The sequence below is a fragment of the Gracilinanus agilis genome, chromosome 6, assembly GCF_016433145.1.
Source record: "Gracilinanus agilis isolate LMUSP501 chromosome 6, AgileGrace, whole genome shotgun sequence".
Lineage (NCBI taxonomy): Eukaryota > Metazoa > Chordata > Mammalia > Didelphimorphia > Didelphidae > Gracilinanus > Gracilinanus agilis.
Genome location: NC_058135.1, coordinates 294,686,477 through 294,703,570, shown reverse-complemented (window position 1 = coordinate 294,703,570; position 17,094 = coordinate 294,686,477). Strand labels below are relative to the sequence as shown.

The 17,094-nt window shown below is 52.0% G+C and overlaps 1 protein-coding gene across 1 annotated transcript in view; it reads left to right on the top strand.

Moving 5' to 3' along the window:
• SHANK2 (SH3 and multiple ankyrin repeat domains 2) overlaps positions 1-17,094 on the top strand; it is a 516,281-nt gene that overhangs the window by 125,169 nt on the left and 374,018 nt on the right. Inside the window, exons 4-5 of the mRNA XM_044682064.1 lie at positions 10,043-10,355; positions 15,125-15,133. Coding sequence (XP_044537999.1) covers positions 10,043-10,355; positions 15,125-15,133 — 322 coding nt within the window. The remainder of the gene's footprint in view (positions 1-10,042; positions 10,356-15,124; positions 15,134-17,094) is intronic.

The window sequence follows — 17,094 nt, the reverse complement described above, 5'->3', positions numbered from 1 at the left end:
TTTGGATAACAGTGTAGTAGAGGGGAAAGATTTGGAATCGGGAGCTCCGAGTTCTAACCCCAGCTCTGCCGATAGGAAATGTCTGCCTTCTTGGGGGAAGTTGTGCTTCTCTGGGACTTGGTTTCCTCTCAGGCATGATAGGGTGGTTGCTGCTTCTGTTTCAAATGGTTTTGCAGGACCCCTGTGAGCATCAGAAGAGCTAATGGACCTAAAAGGCTTCGTAAGCATTGGAAAAGGACAGAAGGAGCAATGCATGACTGTACCTCTAGCTGTGGTGCAGCATGGTGGAAAGTGCCCTGGGATGCAAGCTCAGAGACCTCAGTCCAAGTGCCTCGGGTTGAATCATTACCTCTCTCTAGGAGGATTTTGTTGTTGGGTCATTTCAAGTTGTTGCCCAGTTCTTGCAGAGGTACTAGAGTGGTTTGGCATTTCCTTCACTAGCTCACTTACACTTGAGGGAACTGAGGCAAACAGAGCAAAGTGACTTGCCCAGTCATACAGATAGTAAGTGTCTGAGGCCAGATTTGAATTCAGGAAGATGAGTCTGCCTGACTTCAGGCCCAGCACTATCCACTGGATTACCATGCTTCCCATTTTCTAGGACAGTATTGGCAAACCTTTTAGTGGTTGCATGCCTAAAAGGCACCCGACAGCCGCCTTTGAGCCTCCCACATTACTCCAGGCAGGGGAGGGAAGAAGTGCTCACACTGGGCTGCTGGGTGGAGGGGCAGGTATGTGAAAAATGTCCTCAGCTGTTGTGGAGAGGGGGACGGAGCAGCCCCACTGGCACACGGTGCCATAGGTTTGCCAGCACAGCTCTAGGACTTAGTTTCCCCATTTGTAAAATTCAGGCTGTTGAATGAGGTGCTCTAAGGTCCCTTCCGGCTTTAATACTTCTTTGACCTGTGATTCTTTAGCCAAACCTCTTAGATGTTGTAGCTCCCACCCCAGCCTCCATCTATACCAAAGAGATCCCTCAGGTTGATTAGCTTTGGTACTTGCTTTGGTCTTAACTAATTAAATTAGTATCAATAGCAGCTTCTTCACGGGTACAGAAGTGCCTTGTAAAGTTTCCCAGAAGAGCCTTTGTAAAATTCCTTTGAAAAATCTATACTCTCAGGGACAGCTTAGTAGGTTGGTAGCCAGTTGCCAGAGAGGGAAGATCCTGGGTTTAAATCTGACCTCAGCCACTTCCTAGCTGTGTGACCCTGGGCAAGTCATTTAACTCGCATTGCCCAGCCCTCACTGCTCTTCCTTGGAACTAATACACAGCATTGATTCTTATATAGATGGCAAGGAGAGGGATGGATATGTTATGAATGTATAATGTCCTCTCCATTTGTGGTTCTCCAGAGCACAGAGAGAGAATGGACTTTGGTTGATGGTCCCTTTAAGTCATACGAATTTCATGGGAATGAAAAGGATGAAAGACATTTGAATCATGTCCTCATGCCTGGTATGTGCTCACTTCTGCCTCCCCAAATTGGAGCTCACACTAAAAAAAACAAACCAATCAACCAACCCTTCCTGTCTTTCTGTCTTAGAATCCATCCTGAGTTATCAGTTCCAAGGCAGAAGAATAGTAAGGGCTAGGCATTTAGTGTTCAGTGACTTGCCCAAGGTCATACAGCTAGGCAGTATCCCAGGATCTCCCATCGCTGAGCCACCAAGCTGCCCCAAGAGGAGCCCTTTACAAAACCTTCCTGATGTCCTAAGTTGAATGCTGCTGCTGCTTTTTTTTTTTTAAACCCTTAACTTCTGTGTATCGGCTCCTTGGTGGAAGAGTGGTCAGGGTGGGCCATGGGGGTCAAGTGACTTGTCCAGGGTCACCCAGCTGGGAAGTGTCTGAGGCCGGCTTTGAACCCAGGACCTCCCGTCTCTAGGCCTGGCTCTGCATCCACTGANCTAACAAAGAAGGAAGGAAAGCCGAAGCGGGGGGGGGGGGGCAGGCGGGGGGGGGGGGGCAGGGGCTTGTGCTCCCCAGCCGCACTCATTCTAGCCCTTTGTGGGGGGGGGGGGCTGGGGGGGCAGAGGGAGCCTCGTCTTCCACACTGGAAACATCACTTAGAAAAGTGGCCCCAGCCTCCCCTTCCCGCTGCACCCGGGAAAGTGGCCGGAGCTCGGCGAACGCCGCTCCCCAATACTTGGGAATGTGGCCCTCCTGCATGCTGGGTCGGTAAATGAGATCCCAGGAGCTCCCTGGCAGGCTTGACTTGGCTCCCTCCATTGGGCTCCCTCAGAGGGCGACTGAGGACTTGGCCAAGAACTTGGAGCATCCCAACCGCTGGCTGGCTGGAATGGCTCGAGGCTGCGGTGGGGGTGGGGGGTCTCTCTTGCCCCCCGGCATTCCCCTGGATGGAATAGCTGAGCGGGGGGAGCCGTGTGGGGCTGCCTCGGGGGTCCATACACCGCCTGTCCTACCTTGTTGGTTTTTATTGTGGAAAGGAATATAAATAACTCCTGTAAGACAGAGCTAAGAAAATAGCCGCCCACTTACGCTTTGCAGATCGCCAGGAATAAAATAAGGGGGGAACAGCCGGGTGGAATATTAATCATTTCGGCCAGCCCAGTGGTTCTCTCGGGTCTTTGGGGCCCCAAAGCCGCCTTTGGGGAGTGTTTCTGATGGAGCCATTTCTCCCTCGGAGAGCCTCCTCAGGAGGGAGCGAGGGAGGGCGGGAGGGCACTGATTCAGTCCTTGCTGAGGCTTCCTCTGGGAAGATGCTCTTAGGGCTAAGCGCTTTGCTCCATAACGGCGAGGCACAAACAAACTGGGAGGAAACAGGCAGGAAGCGGAGGGGCCGGGAAGCTCCCTGCCGATGGGCATCCTGTAGGTTGCCATTGCCCAGGCTGCCCATTTTGGGGAGGGGGAGGCCCCGAAGTATTTTGGTGGTCTGGCCTCTCCATTATGGCTTCTCGGAGAGACTCTAATCTTAGCCTTCCCTTCCCCTCCCCACCCAGGGTTGGGGAGTGGAGGGGGAGGGGGGGGGCTCTGGGATTTCAGTGATTGACCGGCAATTGTGTGGGCTGCTTCCTCTGGTTTTACTGAGAGTTTCCATGAGAGAGATGCCAAAGCAAGTTCAGATTTCGATCTGATTCGATCAGGGATCGTGGCCGGAGCTTCTTTGAGCTTCTTTGAGCCAGCGCCCCCTCCCACAGAGGAGGAAAGGGAGGCTCAGGGACCCCGAGGGACTTGGCCAAGGGCATCCAGTGGGCCAGCAGCCAGGGCCCCCATTCTCTCAGGTCTTCTTTGCTGTTTTGCCACTATGGGGGATAGAAATGGAGATTCCATGGCTGCCGGCTTTGCCCACAGACATTTGTTTGTAATAGTGGCCATTCCTGAAGGTCTTTAAGGTGTCCAGAGAACTCTTCACCACCGTCTCTTGAGGGAGCTTCCATGGTTTTCACCACACAGATGAGGAAACTGAGCCTCAGACTTGACCATCGTCCTTGAGTTGCCCGGTGCCTGGAGGGCCTTTGAACCCAGGTGGTTCTGAGCCCGGCTCTACCCTGCTGCCTGCTTTCCATAAAAGGCTGCCTTTGGGGGAAGTCATTTCCCTCCTCTTAACAGATACAGCCCCTCCCCCAATTGTCATCTGTCTTTCACAAGGACATCCGTGCCACGTGCCGTCACAAAGGCTGGCAGAGAAGTACTAACCCACTAGAATGATCCGAGGCAGGAGAATGTGATTCGAGGCAGCCCGATCCCTGGCCAGGGCTATCACTTGCCTCCCCGCTTACTTTCCCCGAGAAGCCCAGGACGTCTCTGGCCTTGACCCCCAGGAGCGTCTCCCCCAAAGCAGAAGGCGCTGAGAGAGGGGCCCCGACTGCTAGAGTCCTCTTCCCAGAGCCTAAGGCATCCATCCAGAGCAGTGGGGAAGAAGAGACCCATTCTGTGGTTGGGCAGAGCGCCGGCCCAGAAGAGCCTTGCTGTCAAGGCTGTATCACTCATCCCATTTTCCTGGCAGAATGAACAGCATCCTGGGACGAGCCACATTTTTGTCACCTTTTAAGATAAAAAAAATCTGAAACTTTTGTTTGATCGTTTATAAAGTGCAATTCCAACAGAGCTCGGTCCCTGCTCCCTTTCTCCCTCTCACCCCAGCCCCCGGCCCCACCAGGGCAGAACTTGAGGTCCCTCTGGCCAGGCTTTTGTAACATCTCAAGGCCATTCACTTCTGAGTTTCCAAATCCACTTCAGGGAAAAGTCCCTTCTTAGCGGGGCCTCTGAAAGTACCCCAAAGGGCTCGAGAACTTCCACCCAGCCCCGAGGCCTGGCCCTGCCCGATCCAGGGGGGCCCCTGAGCAGGCTCCTTGCCCTTGTCCTGGTTTCGCTTTGGGAAACTGCCCGCGAGAGGGGGACCTCGTGGGAAAATTCCGAGAGCCCCCCTCGCCTTCCCCAACGCAGTGAACAGATGAGGCGGCTGGGAGATGAGATCGAGCCGCTGCCTAATTGCAAAGACTGTTACTTCCCTGATGTGCCATTTTCCAATACTTACTGGCTGTATTTAATCAAAGCTTGCTTCGGAGCAGAGCTCCCCAGGAGCCGGCGGGTGCTTTTTGTATTTCCCTCTCGTTTCCGATCGCTGATCTGCCCTTTATTGCTCGCTGAAGTGTGTGCACTGTGAAAAGGCATGCGGCGTGGGGCCAGCCGGGCACGGGGCGCTCCGAGTCGCCGGGTTCGGATCCAGGCTGGGAGATAGTGGGCAGCCGACCGCCCTTCTCAGGCGTGTGCTTCTTCGTCTCCAAGACAAGGGCCTGGGCAAAGACGGACAAAGGTCCTTCTCCTTCGGAAGCCTTGAACCCCAGCATGCCTGGGCTTCCACACAGAAGGAGCAAGAAGGCATTTCTGGTTTTCTTCTCTACAAGCTTGGTTTTTTTAACTCTTATCTTCTGCCTTCAAATCAATCCCTTATATTGATTCTAAGGCCAAGGGGAGTCAAGTGACTTTCCCAGGGTCACACAGCTAAGAGGTGTCTGAGGCCAGCTTGTGCAAGCTTTTTAAATGGCAGGGACAGGAAAGTGGCCTAAGTGAAGTGGTGTGGAAGGAAGACAGCCAGCCTTGAACTCAAGACTTGCTCGGTCAAGTAAGAATCATGTGCCACCAGCACATACTTGTTGAGTGGGATTAGCACAGAGACGGGCACATAGTAGATGCTCAGTGCTTCTATGTCAGTTCAGCCGGGGAAGGCCTTAACCTGCGATGCACGAACTCTTCCATCTACCTTAGAGCAAGCAGGTCACCCTTCTGCATAGCTGGACTGAGTTTCCACACGGGAGGCTCCTGCCATCAGAGAAATGCCAGGTTCTCCCTCCGTCCCCTTTGAAGGAAAAGGCAGAACAAAGGGCCCCGTGTGAAGGAGATGCTAACCCCCGAGTCTCCTTTTCCAGCTGGGAAGTTATGGCAGGAAATTAGTGCCAGCACATCCATAGATGGTGCTTACTGGCCCTGAGCTGCTCTCCCATCTTCCCCCTTTCCCTCACGTTCCTCCCAAGTGTCCGTTTCCTGGGCCAGGAAGCTGCCAGGAAGCAGCGCCAACCCTGGGCCTTCTGCGGGAGCACAGGAGAGACGTGCCAAAGCGTTTTCGTTTTAATTGCCTCGGCTGTTCTTGGGACGAGAGAAATGAAACTTCCCCTCCCTGGACCGACCCTCTCTCGGGGATACTTATTTCTGGCTCCCTTATTGCAGCCTGCTTACGGAGTGGCGCCTCGTGTTCTCAGGGCAGGATAGCTTCGGTGCCGGCTGATCTGCAGAGCCAGCACAGGCACGGAAGCCTTGCCGGGAGGGACAAGCCGAAGGGCTGCTCTGCTCTCTACCCTTTCTTCCTTCCACGGCTGCTTTCTGAGATGCTTCAGAGGGTTAATGGGGCCGAAGGGGGCTCCCATTCCTGCTCCACACAGCGTGGCCAGAGAATGACCCGAGTTTCAAGAAGCATCGAACGTGTGCTCCTCCCCAGGGAGCCAACCTGCTGGCCTAGAGAGACCCACGAGGCATCGCTGTGACCCGGCACTCCATGCACGTTTTAGAAAAAGGCTTAAAGAAATCTGTGGCTAGAGGAGAAAGAACCGTTCCTCAGCAGAAAGGCCCGCATCTTTGTGAATGGGAACAGAGAGCCTGGATCAGGCAGAAACAAGAAAAATGAGTCCCAACCAGCGCTGTCCAACAGTATGAAAAGGGCATTAGGAAGTAGTGAGCTCCCCGTTATTGGTATTCTTCAAAGGGTACCTGAAGTCCCGTCTGTCAGGAATTCTGGGAATTCCAGAAACTAAGGCAACCGTATGATTGGGCAGCTCTCCCTCCTTTCTTCCCTCCACAAGCATAGACAAACTGAAGTTTTATTGTGAGTTCATGGTGTATAGAACCAGAGGGGCCAGTGACGGTCCCCTCGCGTTATCACAGGATCTTGAAGTTAGAACTAAAAGTACCTTAAAGGTGTTCCAGTCCAACCGAGTCATTTTACAGATGAGAAAAATGAGACATAGTGAGGAAAGTAGCAAAGCCTGTAATACAAGCTCTGACCTGGGAGTCAGAAGGCTGAGCTGGAAGCCCACCTCTCTCAGCAACTGCCTGGATGACCCTGGGCAGGCCTTACTTTGCCTCTCTGGGTCTCAGTTTTCTCATCTGCTATATGGGAGTGTTGTACTAGATGACCCCTAAGGTCCATTCCTGATCTTAGTCTGCGATTCCAATTCAGGAAGTCCTAGGAGGTGAGGCAGCAGGTGGCCCATTGGATACAACATTGGGCATGAGGTCAGACTCTAGCCTTGGACACCTACTTTCTGTGTGACTCCAGGCAAGACACCTAATTTGTGTCTTGCTTTAATTTCCTCAACTGTAAAATGGGGCTAATAATAGCATCTCCCTTGAATGTTTCTTATGAAGATTTAAGGAGATAATATTTGTAAAAAGAAATGAGCAGAGTGCTGGGCGTATTAGACACCATAGAGTGATGCAATGGGTAGAGCTCTGGGCCTGGAGTCAGGAAGACCCAAGTTCAAGTCCAGCCTCAGACACTTGCTAGTTGTGTGAGCCCTGGAAAGCCACTTAACCTATGTTTGTCTCAGTTTCCCCAACTGCAGAAGGGTGATAACAAGAGCACCTGCCTTCCCGGAGTGGTTGCCCAGGACCCAGCATACAAGAGACACATACTAAATGCTCCTTTCCTTCTTCCCTGCCTTCCAATTCTATCACCCTTTCCACTATCTCAGTATCTTTACTACAATCCCTTTATTTTACCTCTGAGGAAACCGAGCCCCAGAGAGGAGATTTAGCAGAGGCAGAATCTGAACCCAGCTCCTCTGCCTCCCAGTCCAGCGTTCTTTCCAGGGGATCACAATATTTGAGGCAGAGGAGAGCCTTGGTGATTGTGTGGCATCTAAATGCAGATGAGGAAATGGACCTATATATGGGTCCAATCATGGCACATATCTGGAGCTGTCAAGATGTGCCAAATCTCAGGCCAGTGCACTTCCTCATCATTTTCTGTGGAAAGGACTTGGGGAACCTTAAGGCCTGTGGTGAGGGCACACAAGTATTCAATCAACAAATGCTTCAGAAGTACCTGCCCAGGAAGTGGAGGATTTCTTCTCTGAAATGGGCTCCAGGACCACCCCGATGGCTATCTTTTTAGCCTCCCAAATTGTGCCATGTACCTTTTGTTTATTTGAAAAATTTTTATTTAATTAATTGATTTAAAATATTTTTTTCCATAATTACATGATTCATGTTCTTTCCCTACCCTCCTCCCACCCCCCTCCCATAGCCAATGCGCAATTCCACTGGGTTTTACATGTGTCATTGATTAAGACCTATTTCCATGTTATTGATCTTTGCATTAAGGTGATCATTAAGAGTCTACATTCCCAATCATGTCCCCATCAACCCATGTGGTAAAGCAGTTGTTTTTCTTCTGTGTTTCTGCTCCCACAGTTCTTTCTCTGAATGTGAATAGCGTTCTTTCTCCTAAATCCCTCAGAATTGCCCTGGATCTTTGCATTGCTACTATTAGCAAAGTCAGTTACATTCGTTTGTGCTACAATGTATCCGTCTCTGTGTACGATGTTCTCCTGGTTCTGCTCCTTTCACTCTGCATCAGTTCCTGGAGGTCCTTCCAGTTCACATGGAATTCCTCCAGTTCATTATTTCTTTTAGCACAATAGTATTCCACAGATAGCACAACAGATACCACAATTTGTTCAGCCATTCCCCAATAGAAGGACGTCCCCTCATTTTCCAGTTTTTTGCCACCACAAGGAGCACATGTACACATACCTTAAAAGGTATTAACTCCAAAGCGGAGAGGTAGCTAGGTGGCTCTGTGGATAAAGCAGCTGTCCTGAGTCAAACCCATCTTCCTAGGTTCAAGTCTGGCCTTAGATACTTACTAGCTGTGTGACCCTGGGTAAGTCACTTAACCCTGTTTGCCTTAGTTTCTTCATCCATAAAATGAGCTCAGGAAGATGACAGCAAACCAATCTAGTATCTTAGCCAAGGAAACCTCAAACGGGGTCATATAGAGTCAGATGAGACTGAAAAAGGTTTGAACAAAACTCTAGGTTAAAGGCTGGATTTCGCTCATATTTTTATGTTAAGCAAAAATAATCTATTCAAAGGATTGGTTTTTGTACTCTGTACAACTCCTCCTGCCCCCTTTGCCCCTCACAACAGTGAGCTTAGATTGGAAATGCATTTTCCTAAAATGTAGAATATGGGGGAGGTCTGGGCTTATCCGAATGCGTTTACTTTTTCATTTCATTTTACTGGTTTTTAGTAATTCCATTTTCAGCATTTTGTGTATGTGTATGTTACCTTCTTTGATTTTCATGCAAATCATGAGGGAAGGGGTAGAAGTACTCTCCCCATTTTACAGATGAGGGAGTTGGGGCTGAAGAGAGATTTGTCTAAATTCATGCTGCTATTAAGTAGTGGGCTGGATGAGAGGACTTGATTTCAGGTCACTTCATTCTGTGTGCCTCAGTTTCCTCACTTGAATGGGAGGCTTAGGCTAGATGACCTCAAAAGTCAATCTGTCCAATCCTGGTCTGACCTTATCTGAAGGATGGGATCTAGTTTGGGCAGCAGCTCCATTTGACAAAGGAAATTGCTAAAGTAGAGAGTGTCCAGAGGAAGGTAACTAGGCTGGTGAGGGGCCTTGAGATTATGATATCATAGACTTAAGAACTGAATGACCTGAGGTCATAGAGCCTAACTCCCCCATTTCACAGAGGAGTAAACCAAGGTTGGAAGAATGGAAATGACTTGCCCCAGTTCATAGGGACGGCAAGTGATTTCTCATGGATTTGAACCCTGAGTCCAAATCCAAGGCCCTCCCCACTGCTCCCAAATGATGCTATATGAAAGAACCAAGAGAGGAAAAAAAAACTGGGGGACTTAAGAATAGGTAGAGAAACCCTAGATGTTTTCCAATATTAACAAGGTTGTTGGATGGATGGATAGGTGAAGGGATGGATAGAGGGAGGGATGAATAGATGAATGGATGGATGGATGAAGGGATGGAGGGAGAGATGGATGGATAGATAGATGAAGGGATGGGCAGAGGGAGGGATGAATGGATGGGTGGATGGATAGATGGATGGATGAAGGTATGGAGGGAGGGATGGATGGATAGAGAGATGAAGGGACGGATAGAGGGAAGGATGAATGGATGGATGGATGAAGGGGAGGAGAGAGGGAGAGATAAATGGATGTTGAACCACAGTGCATGGGAACTTTGGCACAGGAGCGGTAATGGTAATCTTTTTTCTCCTTCAGTATGAAAAGGAAACTCTTCTTCAGTAGAATCCTAGGTTTAGAGCTTGAAGGCCTCTTAGAGACCCTCAAGTCCAACCTCCTTATTTCTGAGATGAGAAAAAACTGAGTCCAATGAAATGAAGATGCTGTGCCAAGGCCACACAGCTAGTCAGTGTCAAGGGCAGATTTTGAACTCGGGTCTTCCTGACTCCATGTCTTGGGGTAACATATGATTGTTCCTTTAGCACGGCCTGCTCACCATGTTTTCTTTTCCTTTTTCTCTTCCATTACTAGTGCCATTCCGAGAGGCCCCGACATACTCGAACCGGCGGCGGAGACCCCCGAGCACGCTGGCGGCCCCCCGAGTCCTGCTCCGCTCCAACAGTGATAACAACCTCAACGTGAACAACCTCCCCGACTGGTCCGTCTGCTCCTCGGCCTCTTCCCACCGCAGCCTTTCCCCGCAGCTCCTGCAGCAGATGCAGGGCAACCCGAATGGCACAGTGAAAACCATCGGGAGTTACACGCCGGGGCCTCGGAGCCGCTCTCCGTCACTGAACCGCCTGGGGGAGGATGCCAGGAGGCAGCAGCAGCCGCCGCCACCCCAGCGGCATATCAGGTGAGTCCAGCGCCCTGGCCATGTGGCGGGAGGCGGCAGAGTGAATTTAGGGGTAACCACAGGTCAGGCTCAAAGCCAGTTTTGTTCCAGACCCGTTGGCCAAAAATCCTTTTGTACGTGCATTCGGGCACTTTTCTGTCTTAAGCCCCGTGTGCTGAAGACAGCCGAAGCTTCCTCGGGGTCTTTGGAGATCTGGAGCTGGAAAGGACCTGCGGCACCCTCTCTTCCGATCTGCTCATTTTACAGAGGGGGATGCTGAGGCCCCGGGAGGTGGCGGGATCTGCCGAGGGTCCTCGGGTGGTACATGGCAGGCCTGGGATTTGAACCACATTCCTCTGAGGCCTGCAGGGCTGGACATTCGGTATGTCTCTAAGTCTGGGGAGGGAGAGGCTTGAGGGAGCTGCAGCTCCTAATGCCAAGGCCCCCAGGCTCAGCTTTTCTCACACATTTACTTCTGGATCCCACAAGTGGCTGCCATAAAAAGGACCTTTCCTCCCTCTGGGCCATGGCTGCAGAGGCTCACCGTGTGCCTTGAGCTCTTCAGGTGTTAGGGGGTTCCCATGAAGTCTCAGGCCCTCCCCTCCATCGTCGTCACCCTCAGCCTCCCCGCCAGAGCTAGAGCCAGATCGGAACGTGAAGGGAGAGATAATAGAAGATCTGATTTTCAATCCTAGCTGTATGATCTTAGAGAAGTCATTTGTCTTTCTGAGGCTCTTCTCTAAAAGGGAGCAGCTGAGCTAGCCAAAATTGAAGTTTTCTTTTAGTCCTGCATTCTCTGAACTTCAGTCTTGGGGATCTGGCCTCCCTTCCTACCACCTCTCCCCCCTTTGGATACTTTCTTCGGGCCAGTGGAGTGTCGGGCTCGTTGCCCTGAGCCCCAGGGAGTGGGGTGGCTTCAGAGAAGGAGGAGGCTGTCTTTTGTGCTGGTGTTTGGTTGTCTTGGGGCCGTGTTGCCTTGTCTGTGTGCATCCACATGTGCGTGTATTTGGTGTCCAACCAAAATGCCTGCATCAGATATCAAGCCCGCCATTGCAAAGCTGTGCCCCCAGCTCCAAGCCTGGCACTGCCAAAGGGAAACCCTGCAGCTCTGAATTCTGTAGGCAGAGGAGCTCCACTGGAGGAAAGGGAAGGAAAGGCCTTACTTTACTTGGTCCAGGATGCCATAAAGGCTCTTTTGTCCCAGAACAAAATTGAAGGCAAAACCACTACGTCTCCTTCCCCATTGGCCGGGCCAGTTCATCTGCCTAGAGCTAGGGAGCCACGGGAGACCCCAGGGAAATGCAGAGTTCATTCTTAGCTCAAGGTGGATGCAAGAATTCCCAGTGGGCTAAGAACAACGTAGACCTCAGTGGCAGGAGTCCCAAAGGCAGCGAGACTCCCTGCGGGTCCTTAGTTTCTAATATAGTGCCAATTCCAAAGGGGGGCATTTCCACTCTCCTGGAGACAAAATTTTAATAAGATGCTAAAGGGAGAGTATCCTGTGTCTTGGCAAAGCCTCAGCTGAAGAGTGCTGAGGAAGAAACAGAGCCTCAGGGGCATTGGGAGAGATTTTGGACAATTATCTCTTTTCTTTTAGCTTTGTGCCAGGGCAGCAGATCGAGGGAGAACAAGGCAGTCATTTTCCTGTTCTCATTACCTGTTTTATGAGTGCCTGTGTGGGTAGGAGAGAGAGAGAGAGAGAGAGAGAGAGAGAGAGAGAGAAGATGATAGATGGGTAGCGCCTTGTCTGCAATAATACTAAGCACTGGAAAGATCAATTCTGGCCAATTCAGCAGCCCCTGTCCTCAAATAGCTCACATCTCGGTGGGGGAGACAGGGCCAGGGTGGGCCTTAAGGGTCCAAGGATTGCCCTGGAAGCACGGGCCCTTCCTCATGAGGCAGGACTGACCTTTCCTCACTGAAGGACAGAGAGGAAGTAGCTGTTATGGTCTGAGCTTAGCCCCTCCCGTAGACACTGAAGGCTTGGAGCGAGCCCCAGTCCAGATCAAGAACAGGCAGGAAGTTCTCAATCTGGGGAAAAGCCAGACACGTTCCTGGTCCTGTGATGCCCCCCAAGCGTATGTGGTTTTGCTAGAGTAAAGGTCTCCGTTACCTCTTCTCTCAGCAAACCCCTCTGTTTTCCTGTTATTTTAAAACCCCTCCTTTCTGCCTTAGAATCAATACTGTGCATTGGTTCCAAGACAGAAGAGCAGTAAGGGCTGGGCAGTGGGAGTGAAGTGACTTGCCCAGGGCCACACAGTTAGGAAGTGCCTCTCTCTGCTGTGCCACTTGGCAGCCCTCCACTTACCTGATCTTACAGAGGAGGAAATGTTAAGTGAGAAGGTTGCCCAGGGACCAAGTGAGAAGCCTAGATGCCAGCTCAGCCAGCTGCCCCCCTTGGAAGCGAGTGCCAAGACTTTGGAGGCTTCAGAGGCTCAAGGCAAGCTTTTGGGTGACACAGTGACTCAGTTTACCTCAGTCAAGGGACAAGGCAGAAGGCGTGCGTTCCTCCCTTCTGTTACCTGCAGCTGCTGGGGATGGTGGCTCCCCCCTGCCGACCCTCATTCCCCACTTTAATGACAGCCCCGCCTGGCCCTCATGCAGGTGGAAGGATCTCTCTACCCCTGTTTCCTGTCTCTTCGTCTCTTCTGACTGTTGCCCTTGGGGGCCAAACCTCCGCTTTCTTCCTCTCGGCCCTCTTGGCTGCCCCCCCCCCAGGAGATGGCCTGGAGATGATGAGGCGTCCCCATGATGTGTTCCGGGCCGGGTGGGAGGGAGGCCTCCCGCTGAAGGTAAGATCTCGGCGGAATCTTGAAGGAAGCCAGGAGGGGAGCTTCCCAGCAGCGATGAGGCCACCCTATCGAGGATGCTGCTCGCTATAAAGCGAGTCTGGGGGGGCCCAATTTAGTGCTGAAAAGTCGGGAGCAGAGCCCCGGCTGGGAACTTTCACTGTTTTAGTGTCACAGCAAAGTCCTGGGGGAGTGGGGCCGAGTGAGCTGAGTTGAACCCCGGGGGCACTACCGGCCCTGGAGTCCTTCCTTGGCAGACACGTCTCTGCCCCGGGGCCCCGGCCTTCCACACATACACAGGCCACAAATGCCATGCAGCCATAGCAGAGAGCAGGAGTCCAAAGGGAAGGCTAGAAGGGGTGGGCAGGCTCGTCTCTCCTTCTTTCCTGCCTGCAGGGTGCCCCAGTCGTCCCTGAGACACCCGTGGCTGGTGCCAGGCTATGTCTGACCTCTCTCAGCCCTTCCTCTCGTTCTTTCATGCTTTCTAATCTTTCTCGGCCACTTTCTTCCTTCCATCCCCCTTTTTGGGGGCCTCTCAGGGGTGCCCCAGAGCTCCGTGTGCCCCTCAGAGACTTCGTGTCGAGGTAGTTGGGGCCGGCATTTGGCAGCTGTGATCACGGAGAGCTAGTGGGTGCCCCACACGGGGAGCAAATCTGCCCACTTGGAAGTAGAACGACTGAGGTCAGTGTGGTGGCAGTGAGGGCCTGGGGCTCCGATGCTTCCAGGGCTTCCTGGCTCTGTGGCCCCTCTGAGGCTGACTGGGAGCGTGTAAAGGCGATCGTAACTCTGCCGACAAAGTGACGGTCGGCTAAAGTAACGGGGGTCGGGCGCTGAATAGAGCTTCGAGAGCCGTTTACTACAGCTTCATCATCATCCCTCTCCTCCTCTTCCTCACTAGTAGTAGTAGTATTGCTAGAAAGAACAGTGGCCTTAGAGTCAAATCCTGACTGCAGCTTCTTTTCTATGGGACCCCCCCCAGGGAAAGTCACTCCGGCCTCCCCAGGCCTCTCTTTCCTCATCTGTAAAAGAGCACGAGGATTGGTGCCAGCGACCACCCACAGCGTGGCACAGGGAGGGAAGTCCTTGGCCAGTGTGAGGCACTATTAGGTTTCAAAGAAGCGAAAAGGGACGGTGAAGCAAATGAGAGAAGAACAAATCCGAGGCTCGCTCCCCCCAGGGGGCTGCGGGTGAGACTGGCACAAGTCATCATGTCACCTGGCGGAGGCCTCAGCTTGGGGATGACCAGACAGTTCTGTATTGCCTGAAGCGCCCTGGAGTTGTCCTTCAGTGATTAGAGACGTCCCAGGGTGGCTGTGCCCTCTTCGCCACCAGCACTCCTGCCCTGGCTGGTTATGACCCGCTTAACCTCACTGGGTGAGATTGTGGCTATTGAGCTCTCTGAAAGCTTGGTGGCACCTTATAAAAGTGGATAACTGGCATTAATGGTAGTGTAGGCAGCAGGCAATTCTGGGAGTTGTGGCTAAAAGCAGTTTGGCTCCCTTGGACCTCCGCGATTCTCTGCCTTCTCTCTCTCTCTCTCTCTCTCTCTCTCTCTCTCTCTCTCTCTCTCTCTCTCTCACACACACACACACACACACACACACACACACACACGTGTCCCCCTCAGGGTCAGGATAGCCCATGGTAGAGGAAGGGCAGAAGTACCAGAATTTTCTTCCTATCATCCGGACCAGCTCGAGTCTTTCCTCTCTCCTGGTATGGCCTTGATGAACCCCGAGTCCCCTCCTGATCACAAACCTTCCAGATGGCTGTCTCTGTGGCGAGGTTAGTCAGTGTCTAGGGCCGGTTCTCCCCTTCTCTCCTTTCCACAGAGATAAGGACTTTTCAAAGATAACTTTCTCCTTTCTTTTTATTTATGTATTTATTTGTTTGTTTATTTAGGCCCTTAATTTCTGTGTATTGGCTCCTAGGTGGAAGAGTGGGAAGGGTAGGCCATGGGGGTCAAGTGACTTGCCCAGGGTCACACAGCTGGGAAGTGTCTGAGACTGGATTTGAACCTAGGACCTCCTGTCTCTAGGCCTGGCTCTCCATCCACTGAGCTACCCAGCTGCCCCCACTTTCTTCTTTCCAAGAGCACGACTGGCGTCTCCAAAGCTCTCTTCTTTGGCCTCCCAAGGGCGCCATTGGCTCACCTCATACAAGAAAGCAATTTGTGTAAGCAGGGAATAGTTCAAGGCTGTGAGATGACGTGCGGCCGTACGCTGGGAAAAGATGAGGCTAACTCCAGCCCGTCTGCTCCCAGCCTGGAGACACGCACGGGGTGGGAGTGAGGAAGACGTGACTCTCCTGCTGTGGAGCCTCGGTCTTCTGATCTGTGGAATGGGGGTCATGACGGCACCTCTCCCAAGGCTATTAGGAGGCGACCTTTCATTGTTGGCTCCTGCCCCTCACTCTCCTTCCCCGGCTGCTGCACAGCTTCTTCAGCCTCAGAGTGGGGAGCAAAGAACCCTGGAGAGGCGTCTCAAAGAAGCGGGCTGCCTACATGTACAATTCCTTCCCCCAGGGGAGAGCTGCTTAGGCAGGGCGCTGGGTGACCCTCTCTGGAGAGCCCAGGTTTAATGACCACCAATGAGGCTGATCAAGGAATGGGAATCACCCCCAGCCCCATCCTGGGAAGAGTCTAAGATGGGTTTGGTGTCACCAACGAGTTAAAAGTGGACAAAAGAAAGCAGCATGGAGGGAGCGAGTGAGTTAGGAGAAAGGTGTGTTGGCTGGACGCAGGACCTCAAAGGGAGGGGGTCCTCCTGCTGTGTGTGTGGTTGGTGGTGGTGGGGGGCAGGGATTCTCCTTTGGAATATATTCCCCTTTGGTTATGGGCCAAGCCGCCCCCCAGAGAATGACGTCTGGAGCTGCTGTTGCCAGCCCGGGTCACTGTGTTATCCCTGCATGCTGCAGAGCACTGAGCGTTTTTTGTGAGATTAGATTCGAACTCAGCATTGGGGCACGATGGTGACGCTAGCTGGAGGCTCCCTTCCATTCTCTCTGGTCATTCTTAGAGCACGGCCAGGCCAAGCCCTGTGTTGTGTACCCATGTGTGAGACACCGACGTTCCTCCAGGGTTTCGTCCCCTGTTTCTCCTGGTGGTCTTATTTCTGGTGGATTCGACCCCGAAGGTCCAGGAGCCAAATGCAGCAGCCCCCCCCCCGCCCCCACCCTCCCGGGCAGCAGGGCGATGGGTCGGGGTCTGCTTGTCCTTTTTACTCCTTTTCTCCTCCCACAGAGAAGGCACTCAGGCACCACTTCCTAGTTCCATGGTTGACGTGGTAATAACTGGCCCAGTTCAATTCGGTCCACGTGTATCAAGTATGTGGCACCTATCAGGATTTGCTCTAGGTCCTGGGGATACAAAGGCAAAACGTAAATCACCCCTGCCCACAAGGAGGTTCCATTCTATTTTTTAAAAAGCATATAGATATAGATATAGATATTTATACACATATATAAATATAGATATAGATATATATACACACACACACATATATATATGTCTATAAAAACCCAGATAAGTAAATAAAAATAGAGAAAAAGAAAGCACAAGGAGGAAGCGAGGTGGCTCAGTGGATAGAGAGCCAGGCCCAGAGATGGGAGTCCTGGGTTCTAATCCGGCCTCAGACACTTCCTCGCTGGGTGACCCTGGGCAAGTCCCTTAACCCTCATTGCCCGGCCCTTCTTGCTCTTCTGCCTTGGAACCAAAACACAGTACTGATTCTAAGATGGAAGGGAAGGGTTTAAAAAGAAGCAAATACAAAGTGACTTCGGGAGGTGGACTGCAAGGGAGCCCCAATGTTGTCTCTTCTTGGGCCCTTCTCAACCCCGACGCTCCATTTTCAAAGGCCCTCCCAGTCCTCATGTTCCATGTTCTAAGGCCTTATCAGCCTTGACGAGAGATATTCATCTCATCTGTGGCATTCCCTGTTTCGAGGTGTCCTGGCGTTCTA